Genomic DNA, 26,351 nt, shown 5'->3' on the forward strand with positions numbered 1-26,351 from the left:
GTGGGGATGAGGGAAATGTCAGCCTCTAATTGAGTTGATAAAACCGTTTTAAGTTTCAGACGTAAATATGGTTTCCCCCCACAAAAGGCCACCATATTAGGTAACTCCCATTGGGGAGGTCTGTTAGGAATGAAAGGTGTCCATACCCGCATGCCTGTGGAGTTTGTTTCTCGGACAGCACACCACTGCCACTGACAACTCCAACTTAAACAACTGTAAAGGTCGCTTGTCCCTTGGATTACAACCTTTGAGGGTAGGACCTCCAACGTCACTGTAACAATAATAAAAACATGATTAAAGTTGTGGAACAGTTTGGTTAGGTTCAGGCACAAAAAGGCCCCCTTCTTTGCTCACATTATCATTACTATGTTCACTAGAGGTCACTCAACAAGGTCATCATGAGCGGCTTGCACCGACCACATATAGGCTCTTTTTTGGGTTTTTTTTGTACAGGAGGACAGTCTCCCACTGAATGAAATGTTTTTTCATTGCGGAGGATACAAGCTCATTAGAATAATCTGTTTTTGTTGTGGCAGAGAGGGTAGAAATGGAGCCTGTGAGGGAGAGAGGCAGAGGTCATATCCATTAGAGGTGTAGAGGGTGAATGAAGAAAAGGCTGAATGAAGCCTCCACTGTCCCTGCTGATTAGCTGATTGATATGCAGAGAGGGCAGAGAAGTTACCTGCTGCCTTCAATGGAAATTCACACTAATGTTAGAGAAGTAGTAGTTGTCTGTGGTTTAGTGTTTCCTGATTATTATATCTGATTTAAAGTTTAAATGTTCAAAGAGGATAAATGCACAAAATGTGAGTGGATTGTGTGTTTTTTTTTTTTTGAAATTATGGAAAATGTTGTTTTATTTTTTTCTCATTTTGAAAAAATATATCTCTATTGACAAACAGGTTTATCTGCAGGACTTACACCGTTAATAGTTTTCATCAGTTAGATGCTCAACAGTTGATCGATCAAGTTTAAAGTTGCGAGGAATGCATGTGAACACATATGAGCGTGTGTGTTTGCATCTATGGGGGCTCTGCTCTCATTATTAGGAGCGATAATTAGGGTTTCACACATTTCACCCCGCACACGCACACACGCTTTGTGTTTCTCACAAATTCGAATGTAAGCACATACACATATTTGTGGATAAGCCTACTGGTAATTAACAGACATAATTAGGCACACAGCCATTCGTATAGGGAATGCACACTCATGGAACCACACACACACGTACATACACACACAGAAAGACACACATTACTTCCCTGGTAATTAAGAGTATTAATTACAAGCATAGCTGTCCCCATGAGGCTCTGTATCACTCACAGACTGGCACGCAGCAGGGTTCTTATTACTTTATCTCACCATACCATCACCACCTCTCTTTCTCAAGCTCTCCGGTTACGCATGCACCCACATGTACTCTCTAATATACACCTGCTGGATAAACAAATGGTAGATAATTAGTCAGAGACTGATAGCTGGCCATGGGTTAACATTCGGTAGCTTGGGAACTGAGTGAGATCTGCTTGCTTGATCCAGAGCAGAGGAGTGTGCCTGAGGGGCTGTGCCAGTGTCTTTGTTTTTTGTCAAATGTCCTTTTAGCCACCCTTTTTCTCCTCTGCACTTTGTTATACTGTAGCAACTGAAGTATATATTTCACAAATTAGGCTGGGAGATACAGTTTCCATCTGTATTACATGTGTTATCTTGTGATTTTATCTATCAAATGAGCTACTCGACTTTCACTGTAGTATGCACACTAACCTAGTTGGACATGTAGGCCAATCTATCTCAGTCCAGTCAGGGTAAAGTAGCTTGTAGTACGTATGAATTGGATGCTAGCTGAGTTAACCTGTTAGCTCTGGACAAAAAACTGTGAGACAAAGAGCCTTAGGAAAAATATCTGTTAGACAAGGAACATGCCATGTTTGAAGGGCTTGAGACGTATTTCCAGTTAATGAACTAGCCTTGCACTCTGTGACACCGGAGCTGTGCTGCATCCTCAGCACTTGGAGGAGCCTGACATCATTTATGGAGATATTTTACAGTTCATTCCCAAATGTCACAGTGGTTGCATGTCTGGATACTGCAGGAGAGCGTCTAAGCTGTCTCTGCAGAGCCAAAGGTTGTTCACATGCCCTGAATGTGTGAGCAGCGTCAAGACAACAACAGGGGAGAGGAGATGGATCCACCACTGTAAAACTGCAATCACCCAAAAGCTCAAATACAATAAAACTCAGCACAATATTGGGCAAAAGAACTGAACTACATTAATATCCATGCATTGTATCTCCATGCAGTATTCTACTTGTATACTATAAAGAGCTTAGTGTCTCATTACAAATAAAGCTATTTTAGAGAGTGTTTTCTAATAAGTAAGAAGAGGATTATTGTGGGTGGTTTATTACCTGGTAATCTTCATCCCTCTCATATGTTCTTGTAAAATAACTTGAAGATGCATAATATTGCTGTATTGTTTTGCTGGAAATGTAATATTTCTTTATATGTGCAGTAATCACACTGTAACCAGTGCTATATGTGCTCATTCATATTATATTCAAATTTTATTATTTTCTCTCACACCCTTGTAATGTGTTGTTGAATGTGTGTCTTTCTGTGTGTGTTTCTCTGCAGTGGACGGCTGTACAGACTGGTCAGTGGACTACCTTAAGTACCGGGTGCTGCAGGGCGAGCCGGTGCGGCTGAAGTGCGCTCTGTTCTATGGTTACATCCGGGCTAACTACAGCCAGGCGCAGAGTGTGGGCCTCAGCCTCATGTGGTACCGCAGCTCTGGCCTTGGCCACAGCGACTTCGAGGAGCCCATCTCTTTCGACGGGGTGCGCATGAGCAAGGAGGAAGATGCCATCTGGTTCAGACCTGCTGATCTCCAGGACGTGGGCCTCTACTCCTGTGTCTTACGGTAGGAGGAGGGAAAAACAGAAATTACTAGGGATGATGATTTTTCTCAAATGTTTATTACAGGGATTTAGATGATAAAACTAATACCAATCACTTGTTTGTGCGTTACGTATAGAGCTGGAGCCTGAGGACAGCTTAACTTAGCATGAAGACTGGAGTCAGGGGGAAGTAGCTCCCTTTGCTCTCTGGAAAGTTCAGAAACACACCAACCTGCACCTCTAACACTTTCTAATGAACATGGTGTAACACTATGGAATCTGTACACAAAAATGTGAAAACAACAATTTTTGGTTGAAGGTGATGAGAAGAATCGATGAAATAGTTTCAACACAGAGCGCCCCATAAAAGTTTGTACTTTATGCTAAGCCAGGCTAATTGCCTTCCGGCTTTTGCTCTGTACTTCATAAAAAGACATGTGAGTATATATGAGAGGAGTAGTAATCCTCTTACTTAACTCACACAAAGAAAACAAATAACTATGTTTCGCAAAATGTTGAAGCGCAGTAAACTAATCAAGTTAAATTGGTTACGTTGTACAATTTTTTCTTTTGTTTGTTTTATGAAAAGGTTTAAACTTCATTGAGGTGTTTATATGGAACATTTTTACTCTGTTTGGGCTTTTAAACCGATTATAATCAGATTATTAGGCTCCATGTAAACATACCTTTTGTGATATGGCAAAGGTAGATGTAACCACAAAGACAGACAACAGAGTACAAACTCAAGCACAAACACAAACACCCACATATACACACTCACTTCAGTGAACCGTTGCAGAGAGACTCTTACTAATACAAGATGCATAATTATGTGGCAGAAACTTATTAACCTTTACAGTGGAGAACATCCCTCAATAAACGGCTCATTGCAGCTCTTCATTTCAGAGAGGTTTTTTTAATAAACCCAGTTAAAGGCCTTTTAAAGACCCTGAGATGCTCGCAGGATACTGGGAGTGTGCCTGGGGGGGGGGGGAGTGTGCTTGTGTGCAGTGATATCCCAGCCTGTATTTCATGAACACACACTTTGTAGAACTAATCTGGCACAAATACTTTGTAATGCTGTCTTACTGTAAATTAAGCTTGACTTTGATTATTGACCATTTCTTCTAACAAGGCCATGTTCCTATTCAAGTGTTGTGTTTGAAATTCAGGGCGTGCTGTAATTCTGTAGAGCCCTACAGTTGTAAGAAGTGCCCCCAGGTCTGTGTTTCTCAGCCTGCTCGTGTTGAGCTTGGGGGATTTCAAACCGCTCAGATACCCTAATCAGAACACTGCGAGAGATTTGCCTCTGTGCTGAAATCAATTCTCTTTTTGTTAGGGAGTAAGCTTTTGAGTCACACATTTTAGCACATATGACCCAACCGCTCTCCCCTGAAACTCCCCGCAGGCAAAGACAGGAAAAATATGCCTTCATCTTCTCTTCGCCCCAGTCGGACTTCATACAGTACATGCAGCAGACCTTCATTTATCCATACCGTAGACATCTGAATTACACCTAATGTTAAAACCACCCCCAATGACATTACTGGTGATGGACAAACATTACACAACCATATGACCAGAGAGTTGAATCAACACCTCTGTAACATGATTGGATATATAAAATTTGTAATGTTAGTGCTTTATTGCAGGGCTGGTGTAATGGTTTGGTATTTGATACACTTAATACGTGCCTAATAAACTGCAGCTCAGTGGGTATAACAATTCAAAAGCATAATGAGTTATTCGGTTGTAAAAATCTCATCATTATTACATGCAATTTAAAACATAAAGTGCCACTGGCACTATGGTACTTTTCCAGACGCTCTGATGTAACCCGTAAGGGCTGAAATGGCACCCCTACGGCAGCAGGTGTACCAGGCATTTGTCATCATGGTTACAATAATAAACATGTGGGTGAGCTTATGGGCCCCCCAGCCCTGGTCAAATTGCCAAGGATGATGCAGGACCTAATACACTGCCTCAGAAATGAATCTACGGGGCGTCGTGTAGCGTAGTGGTTTAAGCAGGCGCCCCATGTGTAGAGGCTACAGTCCTCGCTGCAGTCGGTCCCGGTTCGAATCCCGCATCGGACGGCCTTTCACTGCATGTCATTCCCCCTCTCTCTGCCTCCCTGTTTCCTGTCACTCTCCACTGTGCTGTCCATTAAAGGCATAAAAGCCCAAAAAAATATACTTGAGAAATGAATCTACATGCCAAGGCTACATACATAGATATTTTGAGCACATTGACTGTAATTGATCAGATTAGGATGCTTTTGTTTTCAGCATGAGTAACGTGAAGAATGCATACCAGAAATTTGGGGGTAGTGATGGCAACGATCCATTTAGAAGCGATAATGACTGCAGTTTTTACTTCAATGATTTCATTGTATCACAGTTAAAGCTAATCTTGATGTAAACGCCCTCATATTAAAGCTGATAGTCTGCACTCTAAAGTCCTAGGGATTGTTTCATTTCAAATCCAGTGATCGCTGAAGTACAAAAAGCCAACACACTAAAAATGTGTCAATGCCCTAATGCCTTCTGACTGCACTTTATGTATGGCAGGATAGTTTCCAGTAGCTCTGGTCATGTTGCATAATGTCTATAAATGTAGGTAAATCCCTCTGTGTTAAGTTCAGCTTTCTACTGCCGCCCTCCAGATGTTTTTCTCAGAAAGAGATATGGAGGCACACTGATTCACTGAAGTGTGTGTCTTTCTGTGCTGCGTATGCGTACGTTCTTTGTGTGCATGCGTGTGAATAGTTATCTTTGTCCTTCTCGGTCTGGAAATTTAAGTCTAATCGCTAGTTTTCATGTGAAGGTGACTTCATTTACACATCAATCTCCGCGTGCTTCCTCTGGCTTTCTCTCTCTTTTTCTTTGCTCTTTCTCTGCCTCTCTTTCCTCCGCCTGTCCTTTCCTTTGTCTTCTCACACAAGGTCTGAAGTCTTCTTTGCTCTTTCACAAACACACACACACACACACACACACACACACACACACACACACACCGCCACAGTCTCTCTATGTTTGACCGGATAAATTATTTTATATTAATTCTAGTAATGAGTCTGTGTTCTGGAGTGGCTGACACCGTGTGTATTTCCTTCCCATGATTACATTATCCAACGGTAGGATAATATTTGGAGAATTACAGCTAACGTGAGCCGCAGACTAATATCTGCAACTAATAACCAGCTACACTCAAATAGAATGTGACAGACGTGAAAGACACCGCAGGACTGTGCATTGACCCCCGGCTGTCCATCAATCAAGCTGCACTGCTGACACCTTCCCACAATGCCACAGGGTGCCGGCTGTGAATATTTAAACATTAGAGATGTCTCCTATCAGCTCCCTGGAGACTTCAGTGGCTCAGGTGCACTACTGTGAGAGGTCATTTCTGATCATCCCCCTGTTATGTTAACAAGCGGGTTGGTGTTCTGTGGGTTGATTTTGTAGGTGGGGAAATTTGCCAACATGTGCATGTTATGTGTCCACATGTCTATCAGTGACTGTGTGTTTGCATGGTTGTATTTTTTCTTTAACTAAATATATTGTCCAAGTGTACTTTGTAAGCCTACAGCATCGCATCTTCCCACTCTGTTCCCTCTAGATAGGAGGCATTGAGTCGATAATGTTAGATTTCAGCACCAAGAGGGCATAACTCTGTTGCAATATCTTGCATCGTACTTTTGCTTCCTACAGCATTTTCCAGATGCCCTTTTAGTCATCTTCTATGTAGTAGACCTATATAGCATCTTCTTTATCTCATTCCCAGTTGCTATTCTGTTTCTGCTCCCCTCATTGCTATCTTTACAGTCTTCCACAGCTGCACACAGCAGCATTTGTCTCTTTAGCATGTGTGTGTGCACACACGTGTGTGTGTCTGCACCTGTGTTTTATGGCCCCAGGGGGTCAGAGGTGTTTATACGAGAGAGGGTGACTCCCTTATTGCTTCCATAACCTGAGTAGATCATATGAAACCCTGTCATTTACAGTGAATGGGAGCATCTGGCAAGCCGTAAATGTAATGTAATGAAATGAAATGAAAGCCCATATGGCTTTACGCACAGCTTCCCATTGTGACCAACCAACTGGCTGACCTAGTCAGATCGCAGTCAGGCTGGGCCAGGAGACAGAGGTTAAAAACGCAGACAGACTTACATTATAAAGTAGTTTTAGTCTAGGTCTGATGTTCATGGTTTGGGTAAGGCCTCTCACTTCCAATTAAGGGAAATCTTCTTCGATAGCAATTCACTGTAGCCCATCTGCCCTGAAGACATAGTGCTGCTCAGTGGGCATATTAAAACTTCTTGTCTCGTAAACACAACAATGGCCGAAGCTCCTGTCAAGCAACAGTCACCACCACCTGCCACCTAGCCTCTTTTAATGCTACACCTATTCACAGTATGCTTCCACTTTTGTAACAATAATTCGGAAATAATTGTTCTGTTTCAACATGACAAAGTCCCCAATGTACTAAGTGAGGTCCATAAGGAAATGGTTTTCTAAGTTTGACATGACAGAGCCCTGACCTCAGTGCGAGTGAGGTGGAAGTGTTGAATAAACTGGGACACTTGCTGCAAGCCAGGACATCAGGGGCCATTGTCAGTAAAGCTTTTGAGGCTGAATGAGAGCAAATGTCAGCACCAAAATTCAGTGGAAAAACTTTCCCCAAAAGAGTTGAGGCTGTCAAAGCAGCAAAGGTGTCAACATACTTTGTGTGGGGATCCTTATACTTTTGGCCATGTTGCGTAAGTTTGGAAGGGAACACATTGTCACAGTCACTTTTGGGGAGGCGAGTGCAATGGGATGGCATTGTGTCAATGGTGACAGGGGCTGAAATGATGGTGGCTGATGGTGGTTAAGGATGATGATTACGACAACATTGATAACAGAGAGAGAGAGAGGCATCCTTCACCTCTGCCAGCTTGTGTGCATCAGAGGTGAAGTGTGCTCACGGTTGCCGGGAGACGAGGGAGGATGTGCAATGGGGACCAACTCCTTGTGATGACCAAGCAGCTTTCCCATCCTTCATGTCGTGAGGCCCTCTCAGCGTTTGTCTCTTCTCTGATTAGCATTCCCAGGCCCGGCTGACTCCCCCCATAAATCCAATAATGGTCGTGAGCGTGAGTCATTGACTCGGTAAAGCTGCTGAACACGTCATTATTGCTAACCCCACAAACATGAGAGGAGGAGGGAGACAGAGGACGGATGGAATAGGATACAAATAACTGAAAGGGTATCAAAGGGAGTGAACATAAAATTACACTTGTTTGACGATATGTAGTAAGAGTATCAGTGTTTTTTGTTTGTGTGAATGAACATGATTAAGAAAGTCTTTTATCTGTTTTGCTTTCTATTATGTAACATTTGTACTGTTTAATGGTGCTTTCTCAGTGAACTCCCACTATCAGACAAGTAAACTGTTCTCGTTCTCTGCCCACAGGAACTCAACATACTGCATGAAGGTGTCTATGTCTCTGACTGTGGCGGAAAATGACACAAATCTGTGCTACAACTCCAACATGAGAAGAACTGAGAAGGCTGAGCTCAGCAAGAGTAAAGACATTCTCTGCCCTGACATAGATGACTATGTTGAACCTGGCAAAGAGCTGGACATCACCTGGTACAAGGTGGGCTTTCTGACCGAGCAGTTCATGTGTGATTGTATCTCTTCTTGGTTTGTGTATTATTTGTACATTTGCGTGAAGATTCACTGTTCAGTGTTTTTTGTATGTCTTGAATACTTGTATTTGCTATGTGTCAGGCAAAAGTAATAAGGGGGGCATCTGTCTTTGTGATTATACAACCGAGAAATATTCTTTAATGGTTCATTGGTTTGTTTTCATCTAATTTCTTGGCTGATTATGTTTAAAAGCCTTGTTGGAAACTTGGTTCCAGATCACTTAGGCAGATTATGTATGGATGCAAATGATGACAATGAATTACATAAGCTATATTTGCTATGTTTGCTGTGTGCCACCGTCGGAGTCATAGTTATAGTCAAGAGAATAAGTAGTGAGCAGAGGTGGCTTTTATAATCAACACAAATCTTGTATGAGGAGAAAATTGTACAATGTCACTCTTTGCCCTGAGGAATGAGTGGATGTCCTCCAAATACACCTCGTCCCTGATCTTTATTCAGCATGCGCCCTCTCCTCCTTCACCTGGGTTCTTGCCTTTCCCAGGTCAGGCACGGCCTGCGGACAACACAGTGCATCAGGAGAAGGGCTCAGGCCAGACTATTCACAGGCAGATCAGCAGTAGATTAGCTGGCCGGGCTCGACCTCTAGGTTTTTCCAGAATTCAATTACGGCTTGGGTAATGACTGGGAGTCCTGGAACCCAGAGTTATTTGGATGACTGTGGAGCCACCGTGATTGAATTTGAAGGTTGCCGGGAGCAATGGTGGAATAGAATCCACCGAGCCATCATTGTCCCTACCGTAGCACCGAGGGGGCTGGAGAGGGGATCATGTCGTGGAGTCACTCATTGTGCCTGCACATACTTATACTCACACACACACACACAGACGCAGCATAAACACACTTATTTTGCCAGCAGAGACTACTGTAAATAACATTCTCTGTCCTCTCTGGATATACCGGAGTATTGAATAGAGAATATTCAGTTCAGTGCAATAAATCTTGATCAGATAAGTAGGATAATGGCTAAGCCGTATCATTTTACCTTATGGAATTTTTATGTCAGAGTGCCAAGCTATGCATCGCTAGCACTCCATCCACTTTCTTAACATTTGACATGACATTTCAAAGCTTTTTTTGTGTCCAGCTCAAACCATTTGAAATGTTGTGGATGTAATCCATTATGAATTTTGGGTTGATGTTTTGAATTTGACCTACCCGTCCTTCTCTAATGCACAGGAGTGTCGTCCAAAGCAGTGGCGTGCCAGCATCATCCAGAAGAGAGACATTCTGTCTATCCAGGAAGTAAAGGAAGATGACATTGGGAATTATACCTGCGAAATCCAGTTTGGTGGTTTTGTTGTGAGGAGGACAACTGAGCTGACAGTAACTGGTAAGTTTTTTGGAGGAAAAAAAACACAAGAAAGTGTGATTTTGTATATGCCGAAGTTTCTAGAGGTGTCTACAATTTTTACTGTAGCAGTTGAAACTGTCAAAGGTACTTGCAGAAAAGAAATGGATAGTAACTAATACACACACACACACACACACACACACACACACACATACACACACACCACTGAGCACTGCAGCGGTGTCCTGCTGCTCTGTTAATTGCTGGGGGAGGTAGAATGCTGTGGCCTGGCTTCTCTCCCTTCTTCTAACTCAGCACTTTCCCGCCAACCAAGCAGTGTTGAAATATTTAAGGCTATGGGCTAAACCCCTTCACACAGAGAGCTAAAGAGCCAGGACCAAGGTCAGGAGATTTACAGTACACTTAGTCTGCTCTCTCTGTTTCTATCCATCTCTCTCTCTCTGTCTTTGCCTTGTACACCTGCAAGGTGAGCACATAAATAAATGCCCTCATGTGTTCTTTATGAGAGTGACTGTTGTGCCAGGTCAACTGCTCTGATTAGGGTTGATGAAAAGGTCAATTCCAGTTATTTTCTGTCCTTTTTTTTCTCTCAAGACAATTTCGATGGTGCAACTCATTGTATTTTAGTGTACATTTTTCTGATGCCACCTATTACACTATGCCCACTGGGGTCACATCATTAAAATTAAAGCCTAAAAGTGTGGACGTATTGGGTGCAGTGATGCTTTAGGAAATTAAATGAGCGTTGCTTGACCTCCAGTTTGGGATAATCATATGGCAACCACCAATATGAAAATAATTACAAAACTCATCGCATCTGTTTGAGAGGAAGGTGTGTGTCATGAAAATATATATCTTTAGGATTAATGGATTAGAGGTGGTGAGCTCAAAAAAGTGCCCCCCCCCAGTGTTAGCATTTGATTAGTATCTTGTGCGGTATTTATTTGTGTGGCTGGTCATTGCTCTCGTGTGATATGAGGGTGATAGCAGTGTGTGGTACAAAGGCTGTTTGCTATCTAACAAAGATTAAACAGAAAGATACGTACATGCCTCACCCTGAGCAAGGCTTACTATTGGATGAGGCTAAAATGTGATCCTGTGAGGTGTGGCTCTGAGACTGGTTGATCTTGTGATTGATGGGTCAGCAGTTCATCCTCAGTGGGGCTCAGTAAGTGTGAGACAGGTAGGAGGTAGATGCACTAGATTTAATTTCATCACTGTTACCATCAGAGTAGAATATTACTGTGCTCAGCATTTTCCTGTAAGGAGCCTAAATGAAGAATTCCTCACGACATGCATGAGAAGAATATCACCATATAACGTGAGCACCAGTGTACCATTGGGTTAGGCAGTTAGGTCCTTTTCTATTTTGAGGTTCTGTGCTACAGTTTGAAGAGTCACTTCACCCATTTCAGGGGAAGAATAATTTCCTCTCTATCTCTGTCCATGCAGTTTCTTGTTCATTTCTTTCTTTCTTTTTTGCTCAGGTTTTGAGAAATATACTGTTAAGACTTATCAGACCTACCAAATACAATAGACATCAATAGAATCTGTGGTGCTCCCAGCACTGAAAAATATAGAGAACTCTGGAGCAGCGTGTTTTTCCAGAGACAATATCCCAGTTACTCAAAGTGCTCCACATGCCTTGTTGTGGACTACTTTAGCGGGATGTTGTGTCTGTGTTTTCATTCTTTGAGCAAGACAAAGTAAATCCCTTCTACCTTTTGAGCTACCCAGAATAGCTCAGTGTAGCTAGCTAAACTTATTTGTAATGTGAAAACATAGTTCTAGATTGTGTGTTACACAGTTTGTATGTTTGGCAAGTGAATAACATGTTGACTCTATGCTGTATGTACTTTGGCTGTATCCTTGTGTGTCTGTTTGCCTGTCAGCATGACCTCGATGTTCTTTAATGACGATGGTCATAAAAACTTTATTGGGTTATAAATATACACAGTGAACATTAATGATACAGACGGACGGAGAGAGTGGAAAAGGGAGAGAAATATATAGAAAGAGGCAGAAAGAAAGAGAAAGAAACACTGGTCAAGTCTGTATGAAAGCCCTCCATGTTACCTGCAATGTGAGGTATGAATCCACAAAGTGCCTGGCTGAACAATAGGAGCGATAACACTAGAAAATATATAACTGAATGCTTTTGGTAAAATCAACCCTGTGAACAAGAGTGAGTCCGCGAGCAAGAAGAAAAGCAATAAGTAATTTTACGTTTGATTATCTCTCACTCTGAACATATTTTCCATTGTTCTGTGTTCTTATCATTCTTCCTAAGCCACCCATAGTTTCTTGTATGCCTTTCAGTCATGCTTGCGTACACACATATAGTATCGAGCCACAGAGAAACACCCACACACTGTCTGTAGATACTTTGATGCATGTTTTGCATAATGAAATGTCTATAAGTCATCAAACTGGAGGAAGTAATTTTATTTGATACACAGGGAGCAATGCTGTGTAGCCTTAATGCAGCAGGTTGATGTGGGGATCCCACAGTTGTTTCTCCTCTCGAAGTACATGAAATAATTTACATGAAGCATATTTCCAAAATGAAGACAATGCTCAATGCCCCCTTGTAAACTGACTGAATGTGACTGACCCAGTGTCCCATATTTATTAGAAAACTGCTGGCAGCAGTTTTCAATATGCGCCTGTCTCAGTCACCACTTCTGTGTCATCAGTTGTGCTGCTTCTGCTATAAAAATACGGCTTGCTCTATTACCACTGCATTTTGCCTTATTACCATAGCAGTGGGGTACCTCCTTTTTAGTGCTGTAGTATCCTGCTAGAATTAGATTAGCTCATCCTCACCATAGGCTCATTTCCTTTAATAAACCTACACCATCATGCCCTCAAGTGGGCGTGAGATTACCCACACTTTATCACATCCTGTTAAAACCGACATTGCCTGGACGGCAAGCATAAAAGGCCAAACTCCGTCTGAGATCTGAGGGCTAATGTTGGAGTTTATTTGATAGGCAAAGAGGATGAAGGAGGTCATTAAGTTTAACTGATCTTAAATATAGTGCAATAGAAACTGGCCTTTGCTTTGACCCCGGATTGTCACAAATGTGTGTGTGGGTGTGGCAGTGTGTGTGTGTGTGTGTGTGTGTGTGTGTGTGTGTGTGTCTGTCTGTGTATGTCTTCTGTTCTGACCCTGCTGCACCATGTAACAGCCTCCATCTGAAGCAGAAGCAGCCACTATCTGGACTGAGGTCAGTCTTGTAATAGAGGTTAACTATGGGCATAAACACAGACTCGCCCAGATCAGGCTGATCCAGGAGCGCCTTAATCAAGCGCTGATGCTCCTCAGGTTAATAGAAATGTAAAAGAAACAACGACCCCCTTTTGCCTCTTTTTTTTAATGCTCTTTCCCGTTTATGTCAAGGTGCATTTAAATGTTCTTATCTCATTCTGAGCATGTGGACGCGAGGAGGTAGAGCCTGTTCAGCGATGTGGTGTGTACTGAGGATAAAAACACCATTATCAACAGATGGAAAGATTTTGTTTTCTCTTTCCCCTCCATAGACCTTCACCTCAACCTCCCATCTGTAAAGAGAGTGCCTTTTTGTGTACTCTTATAATTGATTCATAGCAGCAGCAGGTTTGCTATTTCCCAGTTCCTCTGTGGAATACAGAGCGTGGTCAGATTAGTCTACTCTTGTGTTTACCCCCTTTCTACTATCAGAGACACGAGAAGCAACGCGTCGGCTGAAACCACAACCCAACCAGGACTAACTGATACATGCATGTACAGTGCAGGCCGCTCTGTGTGTGTGCTTGTGTGTTTGTCTTCCTAAAGTTATATATGCATACCTACAAGTGTCTGGTGTGATATGTCTGAACATCTGAATCATTTCTATTGTATTTTTATGGTTCTCCCAGGCCTCATTTCAACACTGTGATGGTAATGCTACTATACTGTAACACCAGATAAAAGCTCTGTTCAGCTGATGTATGCAGCTCACTCTGCGTTCTGTAGGAAGGAAAATATTATACAGAGAGAGCTGAAAAGGATAAAGAGAACAAGGGAGTGAAAGTGACTGATAACAGCAAAGGAGAGAGAGGAAAAGAGATAGAAAGAATGAAAAAGATAGAGCAGTTGCTGCTCCTGTATCTTATCTGTATTCTTTGCCAGTGTTTCTCGGCAGAAACAGTGTGTCCAGGACTATAAACAGACTATTATCCTAGTGTTTATCACAGTGCACATTACCGTTTGCCTCTGTCGGACTTACTGTAATGGAGTCGTTTGGTTTGATGGATGCCTCGGGCGTGGGTTTCTATCTATTGCTCCCATTATACCTCTGTCTGCATCCCCTCATTGTAGAAATGTCTGTCTGCACATTCAGCATAGCCTGCAAGCATGGTGATTGAGGTTATGGCCAATGTAAATGTACCATTTGGCACAGTGAATTGGAGATGCAGAGGGCAAGAGGAAATCGAGGGGAGGAGAGGAATCATCTGCCTTACATTACCTCTGGTAGTGGGTGGGGTGATGCTGGGGGAAGCTCACTTTATGTACTGTGGATGAATATGTACTGTGTATGTGTGAAAATAAAATATGTGACTGTGTTTGGTCTATTTTACATGTGGCGCTTGCTTTAGTCCCTGCTCACTCTACCGGAATGTATTCTTCAGCAGGCGCCCAACACTTAAGATTCATCCATCAAGGTTCGCAGTAACCTGATTGCCCTTGCTTCTCCAGGGCTAGAGCTCACATTTGAGACAACATGCATACTGTGTGTGTGTGTGTGTGTGTGTGTGTGTGTGTGTGTGTGTGTGTGTGTGTGTGTGTGTGTGTGTGTGTGTGTGTGTGTGTGTGTGTTAGAGAAAGAGTGTTGTTTGCACGTGTAATGAGGAGCTGAGGTGTGGGGAGGTGATCCAGGACATCGTCTCATTGCAGTAAAAGGTTCCTTGCAGTTCCTCGGCTATAGGGTCACCTTCAGAAGCATGAACACTTCACAACCTTATAAAATGTTACTGCCTGTGTGCACATGTGTGAGCAGGACTGTGATTTATTTATTTTATCTTATTTATTTATTATGGCGATAGCTTGACTTTTACCTGGCCAGCCGGGTGTAATCTCACCACAGCGGACGTGAAACTGCAGGCGAAGGTGGAGGCAGAAGCAGTCAGCGGAGACACTTTGGCTTCCACACCTCCTCCGTCTGGTCTCCTGTCTGTCGGTCTAAAGATGGCTAGATGGATGGAGAGGCGACGATTAGCGCTGATATTATCCAAGAGAGCAGGGAGAAGTGGAATGAGTGGGGCGAGATAAGAGGTGCAGGGTGAGAAAATGAGATGGGTTTGCTCTCGACCAAAACCTTCTCCATCTCTGAGTCTATATGCTTAAGCCTGGCGTGAGTGCGCTGCACCTGTGCCGCCTGCAAAGTGCCGGCCTGTCGTGTGCACGCTAAACACTCAGGTCTCAGCTACATGTCCTTGGGGAGATGATGATAAAATCACACCTGAGATAAGTGTTAGTCTAGCAGTTGATTTTTCCTGACTCCACCTACACACAAGTATGCACCTGTGTGCACACACATGTACATCAATCACACCCGAAAGGTGCCAGTGCACACAAGCTGCTGTTCGTTGTGTAGAAAGTCCAGCGTGAGGATATCTATAGGACACATGGAGCCACACATTTTTAAAGGCGATAAATTTAATGAGCGGCTGAGTTACTCATGAAACGAGCATTACCATCGCCGGGTGGAGCAGAATGACTCATTACTTTAAGGTCAACTATCACTCTCATCATTAACTAATCTCTCTCTCTTTCCGTGTCTCTCTCCCTCGCCCCCTAACCTCTCCACCCCCCCCCCCTCCCCTCCTCCCGCCTCTCAAGTGTTCTCCAACTCACTTCATCTCTATTCACCAGCTGTCCTCGTAGACTGTGAGCAGGCCAGGGTTCACATTGTTTTAATTCAATTAAAATTGACACCAATCTGCATGTGACGAATGAAATTTACATCCCCCACAATTAATCTTGCCTGACCTACCCCCACTCCACCCATACACCAACGCACACACACACACACACACTCTCAGTCTCTGGTTATAATCATTATCTAGGCATATAGGGCTGGAGTGAAATTAAAATTATAATTCTGTCTTGCCTTTTGAAGTGTAGGCCAATAGTCTCTCTCTGTGTGGCTGGTAATGCACATCTGGAAGAGACATACTTTACGCCTATAATTTAGAGACCAGTGGAATGCTCCTCTCTCATTAAAAAGCTGCATCACAGTTGAGATGAGATATTTATTGTAGCAGTGAAATATGCTGAAGAGCACTTGACATTACTTGTCATAAATATGCGTTTGATACACAACTCTACATTTCACTATCTGCTGATAACATGAGCACTTTTGACTCGCTGTTCAACTGCTGGAAAGACATTGTCTGTATATCTCAAAACTTCTTGCAAGTAAACAGAAAAAAATGGAAATTCTAGTGTTGGGTGCAAAAGTTTAGAGAGTTTATTGGCTGAGTGTGAATCCAAAGAAATTTGATGCTTTCTATTCCAGTCAGATTCAAAAACACAGCCTAGATCACTGCTACATCCTATTTACTGGTAGTTCTGGTAAATTAATTCAATAGTTCCAGCTCTTTTGTATCGTGACTAGGATCATATCAACCCGGTTTTTAAACAACCCCATTCGCCATTACAGAAGAGACTGAGGCTCTGCTCCTGATCTGTAAAGGTTGTAATGGTCTGGCCCCAGACTTCAAGAGTTCGCTCAAAGGATACAGCTCTTAAAAGGATTTTTGTATGATTGTGCTCTACAAATTAAGTCCAGTGTGAACTTTAATGCTGATGTGAATATTGAGCATAATGACCTCTCTGCTGGAGACCGCATGAGTCGAGGAAGTCATTGCAAACATCCTACACATCACCCGCTGTAAAAATACAAGTGTATTTCTTCTTGCCTCCGGTTTTATTGCTAAGCTGTGCAAACTGTCCCCTGGTTCCAGCTTCATATTTATCACACAAATATGAAATTGGTATCAATCTTCTTATCTAACTCTTGACAAGAAGGCAAATAAGTATATTTCCCTAAATATTCAACTCTCCCTTTAATCATGTGGCCCTCGATTGTAAATTATTTCTTCTAATTTTTATATGCCCAATAGAGTTTACAGGTCACGAGAATGCCCTCTCCTTCAAAAACCCAGAATTGAATCAAACAGTAAAGCACTTGGAATTAATTTTGAGTGAGATTATGCTTGAGATTGAATTTGAACTTGAGTGATGAATGATTTAAATATCCTTCATAATGGCCTCACTAATATTTCTTTTAATATTTCTTTATTTGTTTTGAGTTATTATGAACTAAAATAGCTTAGTTTTTTAAGCATTTCAAAATGCTTGCTGTCTGCCAAGTTGTCTTGTCTCAAGTAAGCCTGCTGAAACCCTGCAGGTGTAAGCCTACCACTCACTGGTACAGTACATCCAGCCTTGTGAATAGAAAAACAAAGCCTTTGTTGACATATATTGTCCCCCTGACACAAATCAGCCATGTTACTGCATCATTTTACTTTCAATCCTTTGTCTCTGGAGAGGAAAAAATCTCTCTCTCGCTCTCTCTCCCTCTAAGTACGTAGCTTATTACCTGAATATGCACATTCAAGCAGCTTCTGTAAAGCTGTAATTTTGCTTCAATTTAATGTCCAGTCCCTGCTCTGAAAGATGAGGTCTTTTGAACTGTGCACAAAGATAATGGAGTACACGAAGTTCAAAGCCTACATGTCACATTGTACTGTACAATTTTGTTCCTTAAAACAGGGTCAGAGCTGTCTCATTTCTATACACAGGAGTGGGTGCTTATACAAGCCAGCTGAAACAGTGTAGGTAGTCTCTGCTCTCTCTCTGTCTCTCTCTCTCTCTCTCTCTCTCTCTCTCTCTCTGCCTCTCTCTCTCTCTGTGTGCGTGTCTCTCTCTCTCCTTTGTATGCAGCCCATTACTTTACCGTGCCTTTTCAAGCAGCTTCTGTAACACTTTAATTTTGCCTCCATTTTGTGTCCAGAAAACACAAAATCCCTTTGAACTGCACGCTGGGATAGCCGTGCACATAAAGTTTGAAGCCTACATGTCTCCACTGTAAAGTTCTGTACCTTAAAGCAAGGCTCGTACGGTCCTATGGTCTCATTTTCTAACACAGCGGTAGCTTCAGTAACACTAATGACCTCAGTGTGAGGTTTCAATTGAACGACAAGCAGGGAAGTTTTGAGGGTGACAGTACAACCTTGTACTGACATTAGTGCTTTTCCTCCGTCTCTGTCGGTTTCCCTCCCTCTTACATGTCCACTAATGAAGTTACAATACAATGTTGACACTGATCATGTTATGGCCTTTGTCACTCTGATCTCTCTGCAACCCCTGTTCCCCACGCCATCAGTCCAGTGGTAATTGGCCCCTCTCGTCCTGAGTCACTTCCCCCTGCAGACATTTTCCTTTGTTTTCCTTTCCTTTCCCTTCCTCTCCTCTCCTCTCCTCTCCTCTCCTCTCCTCTCTTCTCCTCTCCTCTCCTCTCCTCAGCAGTGACCACTTAACTTTGGCTTCCTGTAGGTGCCGTCTCAATAGAAGAAATTTGCTCACAGTTCTGTTGTATTCACACTTGCAGCTGCAGTATGGTCCTCTGACAGGATATGAAAAGGCTGAAGGTCAATTAAAGGGCCACAACTAACCCTCTTATTATACAGTGTCCTTAAGAAAAGAACACTCTAAAAAACCCTCCCTCCAATTAAAAGATAAGAAGGTGACCATTAACAACCACAGAGGGCAGTGACAGAAAATAGAGAGATATTCATATATTTGATCTAAGTCACAAAGCAGCAGTGGACACACTCTTCAGCAAGCTCTGAAGTGTCGAAATTAATGAAGGGCATCTATGGGCATATTTGCATGCAGTTTTAGGCATGTGGTCAAATGTATACGTGCACCTTTAGAATATGAATAACAACATGTTATACACAAAGTGTTTTTCTTTCTCTCTCAGTCTGGGCGCTTAAACCCCCACGCCCAGCTCTTTTTCTCCCTTCAGAAGGTTGATGCAACCCTCGCCCTTTCCTTGTCACTCAGTACTCTAAATCATACATATAGTGTGCAGTCAATGCCTCTCAGGCCTGGGGTGGAGACACAAAGCGATCTCTGTTAAGACTCTCTGCAGAAGAAGAAGCCCTCACTGTGTGCATATAGTGCTGTTCATGCATGTGCTTTTGTGCACGCATCATTTTATTTGCGTTATCCTGCCCACTCTCTTCAGGTGCACTGAATAGTATACAGTGTGTATGTCCTTCTACACCGTAGTTATTTTGGACCCAGTAGCGATGCCTCAGAGAATGTCAGTTATGTCAAAATGAGGGTTTTTTTCAGTTCCTTCCAGTAAGTCCGTGACTAAACGCCTTAACTGTCATTACCATTTTGTGTTGCCACCACTTTCCCTGGTACACAATGGAAATGATGTCTTTACAACAGCACTGCTGCTTCTCTTGCTCTCTCTCTCTCTCCTCTGGCATCCTTGCACAGTTAGAGAGGCTGTCCAGAAAGCCAGTCTCAGCCTCTACAGTTTGCTTTCAGTATCTGTTCCTCTGCTTGTGTGTGTGTGTGTGTGTGTGTGTGTGTGTGTGTGTGTGTGTGTGTGTGTGTGTGTGTGTGTGTGTGTGTGTGTGTGTGTGTGTGTGTGTGTTGTGTGTGTGTGTGTGTGTGCGGGTGTGTGCGGGTGTGTGTGGGTGTGTGCGTGTGTGTGCGTGTGTGTGTGTGCGGGTGGGTGCGTGTGTGTGTTTGTGTGTGTGTGCGTGTGTGTGTGTGTTGTTGGGTGTTTGGGGGGGGGGGGGGCATTTCATCACTGCAAATGTACATCTCCTGTACGTACATACCTGTGTGTGTGTGTATACTGAACATCCACATCCATGCATGCCTGCTCTGCTGTGATAAGTGGAAATGGATGGCAGAGTTTCTCTTCCACCTGTTCATCCCTGAAGCAGGTTGCCACTCTGGACACACAGGTTTAAGTCCCATGTCTTGTCTCGTCCAAGAAGAGCTGATATTCTGAAGCTGTAGTTTTTTTACAGGGTGTTCAGTAAATGAGTCTATGATTCCTTGCTGCTCGCTGTGTCTAACTCAAGATCTGATACCTACTGTACCTTAATCATAGGTGTGGGGAACATAAAGAAAGGTAAAATGTGCACTGCTGAAGGAGGCTGAGTCAGCCATTGTTACTGACTCCCCAGTTTGCTGATGTTTGATTGATGCAGGTGTCAGGAATGTCGTACTAGTTTTTCTCCTCCTGTGTATGTTCACGAATCTGTCCTCTCCTCTCTCCTCTCTCCTCTCTCCTCTCCTCTCCTCTCCTCTCCTCTCCATGGTGTCCTTCAGATTGTATCTCCTTCATTCTCACCTGTCTCCTGTCACCACTTCTCTCTCCAAACTTCTTTTGTTGTCGCTCAAAAAGATAGGAGGTAGAGACAGGTAATTACTGTGGGCGAGGGCTGCTTCCCTGTCCTCTCATTTTCTTTTTATTCTCTTCCACAAACCCCATTACCTTGCTCTCTCCAACTGTCTCTGTAGTTATTTTTAAATCCGCTCTAATTACCAGTTTTAGAGTATAGTGAAACTACCAGGTATTGAAGTTTCAAGACAAAATCTGGAAAATACTGTATATACATTTTTTTAGAAATCGACTTCACCTCTGTGCCTGTGTGGCTCTGAATCCCAGTGTGGCGCATTGTGAGGGCTGGGTCCATTCCTGCAGTTGTTGTTTAGCAGTGCAGTGGAGCAGGCTTTATGCTGATTAACTGCATCACATCTGATGGATTCCCAGCGACCTCTCCACCTCTCGGTACAGCTCTGGGAGCCTTTCAGGGGTAAAAGGCTTCCCTTTTTAATTAGACAAGAATAGGAAATCTATTAGTGAATGCAGAGAAGGCTCAGTGCTGAATGAGGGATTGCTGAGTTCTGTTCGCGTTGAACTAACTACAGTCATCTCCCCTGCCATTACTGCATTCACAAGGAAACAAGTGGTGTGCTCCCTGTCCCTCTCTCTCTCTCTCTCTCTCTCTCTCTCTCACACACACCTATTAGGAAAGAAAAAGAATTAGGTATCAGATTAGTTTAATGCAATAAAAGCATGACTCAGATGATACAGGGGCCAGTACCTATATTTACAGAGATATATGCTCCTCCATCAATATACAATAACTTCAATATGGCATCCAGCTGTCAATGTGCATTTTTCACAGCAGACATTTTGACTGGTCATAGCAGGAAAAGCTCAGGTGTTTGTGTAATAACAATAACAATGGCTCTGTTCTATTCAAGTGTTTCCATGAGCCATAACGGTGTGACAGTGACCCAGCATACATAACACCAGGACCCTGAACCTGAAGCAGCTAAATGGAATTCAGCCACTGTGTTTTCCATAAGTCTTGGAAAAGGCCTGTGGCAGCACTGCACTTCATCTGCATCCTCTCTCTACCATGATGGGGTTTTTTTTACCTGATATGTCCCCACTGCTGTGAATTTGTCTTTTTAAACATTCACTAAATTTCCCTCATACAGTCCTTGGCTACAACATTGCAGTGGGTGTAATTAACATGGGCACATTGGTAGTCTGTGATGAGCGAGACACACATACGACATCCAGGTTTTCAAGATACTCTGCACTTAATGAGTATTCATCCACAGCTGAAAATAGTCACCAACAAATGGGCTATTACTGTTGTTTGAGTAAGATTGGCTAATAATTCCATTGGCCAGCTGTTTATTGAATTACTCAGCCTTTTGTGTTTTAAAATGAAAACATCTTCAGTAGGAAAAAAAAGAATAGGAGGAAAAAAGAAGGAATAATAAGAATTGGCTTGAGGCTGAGTGCCACAGAGAAAGCAGCAACTACTGAGAGACACAGTAATGTATTGCTACATTTGGTGTTTTCATGGATTTTGTTGACATTAACAAAAATATAGAAGATGACAGCCATATCTTTTGATTTGAAGTGTCTCAAACACACACATAGCGAAATGTATGGACACACATGTAATAAGCTGCCACTACACACACATCTCTAAACCCTAATACCCCACTCTGGTGCCCATGCCCCTGCAGTGTGTGTTGTAAAGGAGGGGGGGGGGGGGGCACAGCACTCTCCCAGCCCAGCCACTTTCTGCCTGCAAAGACAGCCAGGCTTCAGCCTTTAATACTTTTACAGTAAAAGAAATGTGCTGAGTATTTGTTTAACTGTCTGTCATTTAACTGACTATCAGCTGTGGGTCATGTGAAGATGGCCTTATTTCTGAAAAACGCACAATCCTCAGTGTTTATCTTGACTTGACTGAATGCTTCTTAATTTGGGATGGTTTTTTTTTTTTCTGCACTGTGACTCAGTGAATTCAGGAAGCAGATGCAGACCGTGAGACACAGACACATAGTGTCTCCCTAAATGCTTTGCTTTGCGATTCTGCACACTCTTCCACACGCCTTCATCTCGTGGCATCTGGGGCGTCTCACTGGGATAACATGTTACATAATTAGCACCAAATTAACACTCAATTAGGCAACCCGTGTTGAGAGGGTGGGGACAGACCGTCTTCAGAGGCTTTAGAAATCACATCAGAGCCTCATCCACCACCTGGCCTACTGAGAACATATTGTATTTCACTTCCATACAAACTTAAAGCTCATGCCTCTGTCCACAATATTCTATATCGACAATATCTTCTTTTTCTTTTTTTAAAATTATATTTTTTTCCAGCTGTTATACCTTTATTTTTGACATATCAAACCTAGCGTCTGCTTCTCATCCTTCCTTCTGTCTGGGATAGAAAGGGTTGATGTGTTCCAGTAAGATCTGCTTTCTGTCGTTTTAGCAAAAAGCGTTGATTTATAATCTGAGCCACTACAAAGCTTGGTGGCCTATGATACATATCTTGAGAGTAAACAGATGATAAAAAAAAAAGACTGTGTTTTGATAATGTTCAGTTTGAAAGTGGTCTGTTGCAGATCTATCTGCAACAGGGGGCCATATGCAAGATTCTGGATGTGATGTGGGTTAAAACATAAAGAAATACAACTTCACCTGGCATGTTTTCTTTCTGGAAGCTACCACACTCGTGAGCAAAATAACTTTCAATGGCAGTCCAATATCTCATGCTGTGCAGTACATGTCTCTCTTTGTCCCCATACTCCCTCAAACTAAATATTACAGAGATAAGCAACCAATACATCCAAAGCTAAAGAGAACAATGTTTTTTCTTTAAAAAGCCACACAGGATCACACACAAATACACAACACCTGCTCATGCAAACTTTTCTTCTCCTTTACCCTCGCAGCCTCTCTCTCCCATCTTTTCCTCACTGTTGTAAACTCACCAATCTCTTCCTCTCCTCACTTGTCTAACTTCCTCAGACTTGTCCCCTCCGTCTCTCTTTTGCACACATGCTTACACACTCCAGCACACACACATTCGCACCTCTGCTGTGGGTGGGGTTCTTTATTTCATTAACAGCCACTTGCACGCCAGAATTCATTATGCCAACCTTCTGTTCTCGTGCACCCAAGCATGCCAGCTAACGTGCGGAACAAATTTCTCTCCCCCTTCTTTTCGCCCTTCCTCCCTCACTCTCCTCCCCCACTCCAGCTAATAAGTATGTTTAGGATGTGATTCACCTGCATCAAAGGCTCCCTGTGAAGAGGCCTGCTTTGTATCGCTGGTCCATGATTAGTCATTACTGTCAAAGCCTCTGTGTTTCCCTCTGCTGCTATGCTTTGAAGCTAACAGGTTGTTGTAACCAAAATGCAAATAACGCATATATATTGTTACATCCTTCTGTGTCTCTTAGCTCTTAGAGAATGTGATAGTGATGATGGTGCTTCTTCTCTTAGACATAACTGTATGGAGTGGCTGTCTAATGTTTACTGTTTTATTCCCTTTTATCTGAGCTGGAGAAATTGGTGCCTGTTACACTTACTTCACATGGGGTTTTGTGTGAATTATAAATGCACAGAAGGATGTTAAGATGGCTATTACTACTGTTATCGCATTTAGATTCAAATGGCAGAATGATGTGGGTGTCAGGAATGTCATACCAGTTTATATCTTCCTGTGTATGCTCACTATTTACTCCTCTCCTCTCCTGCTAAAATCTGATTGGTGGTACGTGACATCGCATGTTTCCAGGAAAGTCCTGCCCATCAGTGAGAAATTGACAGACAAACAGGCAAATATGGAAATAACAAAACTGTTCAAACACAGTGTGTTCAGAGCCCCTTCACTTACAGTAACAATCTGATTGAAAAGGTAAATTGACAGGGTCTCTAGGAGAGATTCTTGGGACTTGAAGGGACTGGTTTGGGTTAGTAAAGGTAAGGTTAGGTAAGTAAATGGGCTGCAGCGCTTTTCTAGTCCCATCGACTCCTCAAAACACTACAAGCCACATTCACCTGTTCACACACACACATTCATACAGCACATCTTCTGTTGACACTGCGCTTTTCTATCACACACACAATCACACACCAATGATACATCAGGGGCAACGACATGTTGACTGAAGGAGCCGGGAATCGAACCACCAACTTTTTGATTAGTGGCTGAACCATCTATCTGTCTATCAAAGAACAATAGTCACATGCCCATATGTACATTGAAAGAGTTATTGATCGCTGTACTCAATGTTGTTGTCCATACTGGTGTGAAGTGATGTTCTACTCAAATAAAAAACAACACTTTGCATCTGAAATGAAACATGAAAAAATAAAATAGTTATTTTGTTCCATCTGAGACTCAAGTGAATAGCCTCTGTCCTAAAGAACTGCCCACTCTACTCCTTTCTACATTTGCCAATGCCACTATCCCTGTTACCATGGAAATTGATAGGATGGCACCTTGGGTTCAGCTTTGTTGTGACAAGTTATTCCATGTGAAATAAAAAGGGGCTTTGTCTTGAAACAAAGCAGTGACTTAGGAGGGCTTTCCAGCCCTCTGGGACGTGCCTTATTTATGAGACACCAGTGAAAACGCTGCCATAGAATAAAGCAGCCCAACATGACCGCCACTCAGACTTTAAGTCTCCAGTGCTTTTTGTTGCCAATGAATGTATTTGGGTGGAGCAGTATAAATCATTTTTAGTCCATTTGGTTCTTCACTTACAATATCCCAGGCACAGTTAGATAGACTGACTGAAACATTAGAGGGATGACACCTACGGTAACTATATTTTTTTGGCTTTTAGAATTACACTGATGGGCGCAAAAGAGATGTTACCATCACAATTAAGATAACGAGGTGAAACACACTACGTGGCCAAACCATCAGCTCTTTATACTCGATTGGCCTCTCCTTTGCTCACATCTCATGCTTTTGACTCTCATTTATCTCATGTTTTTTTTCTGATATTACACTTTGCCTCTTTCACAAATATGTTTCCCTGCCTTTTTGTTTCAGATTCACACCACAGCACTGGTCAGGGAGTACTGTGTGTGTGTGTGTGTGTGTGTGTGTGTGTGTGTGTGTGTGTGTGTGTGTGTGTGTGTGTGTGTGTGTGTGTGTGTGTTTGTGCGCCTGTGTGTACTCTGTGTGTGTGAGTTGGTTTCTGTAGGCTTGTAATTGCCGGTTGATTTGTGGTCAGAGAGGGTCAGACATCCTGCAGGGAACATGTCAGGCTTTTAAAAGCACAGAAAGAGAGCCCAGCCCTGCACCCGTTTAACCTCGACCACCCTCAGGGAGGTCAAAGCACTCAATCAGCTCCACCACTTTTATTAGCTTAGGATTCAATGTAAAATCTTGATAAGAGGGTGGCTGCTGGTCTGATCTTCAGCACGTATACCCTTGTATTTCTTGTATGCACCTGTGCATACATGTGGAGGTTTATACATTTGCATAAACCTGTTACATACTGTATACAGTGGCTAAATGTAGAGCAGAGAAGAAAGGTGGGGGGAGGGTCGTGGGACTGACTTCCACAAATTGTGATCCAAGTATTTAATGACAATCCACCAAAATCTGCTTCATTATCCCAAGACAAATACGTCATGGAAGCCAGGCGTTGTAGCACATGTTCACTTACTGAAGACCGACAGATACCTTCTGCAAATCTCATTAATGCTAACGCATCACTGTTGTAGCCAAAAACTAACGTCTGACCTTGAAATGCTGTTATTGCAATATATAACTGAATCAACTTTTCATCTGCAGTGGTTGCATCCAGTTACTCTTCATGCTAAAATAGCAGCTCTCTGTGTGTAGCCAAATATTTTTTTAGAATGAGTTCACACAAATCTCATAAACAAGAGAGTGCAAAACAGGTGACCTAATCCATCCTCAGATAAGAGAGCTATAGTTATAGGTGAGAGTATAGAGTGTAGAAGATTATTACAATTAATTAAAGTCCAAGAACAACACTCATGTGC

At 42.7% G+C, this 26,351-nt stretch overlaps 1 protein-coding gene across 7 annotated transcripts in view; it reads left to right on the forward strand.

Annotated features, from left to right (window-relative positions):
* il1rapl1a (interleukin 1 receptor accessory protein-like 1a) overlaps positions 1-26,351 on the forward strand; it is a 244,691-nt gene that overhangs the window by 152,603 nt on the left and 65,737 nt on the right. For all 7 annotated transcript variants that reach the window (XM_056389348.1, XM_056389347.1, XM_056389351.1 and 4 more), the window contains exons 3-5: positions 2,638-2,923; positions 8,358-8,544; positions 9,795-9,948. In XM_056389348.1, the coding sequence (XP_056245323.1) occupies positions 2,638-2,923; positions 8,358-8,544; positions 9,795-9,948 (627 nt within the window). The remainder of the gene's footprint in view (positions 1-2,637; positions 2,924-8,357; positions 8,545-9,794; positions 9,949-26,351) is intronic.

The sequence above is a fragment of the Seriola aureovittata genome, chromosome 11 (assembly GCF_021018895.1).
Source record: "Seriola aureovittata isolate HTS-2021-v1 ecotype China chromosome 11, ASM2101889v1, whole genome shotgun sequence".
NCBI classification, from domain to species: Eukaryota; Metazoa; Chordata; class Actinopteri; order Carangiformes; family Carangidae; genus Seriola; species Seriola aureovittata.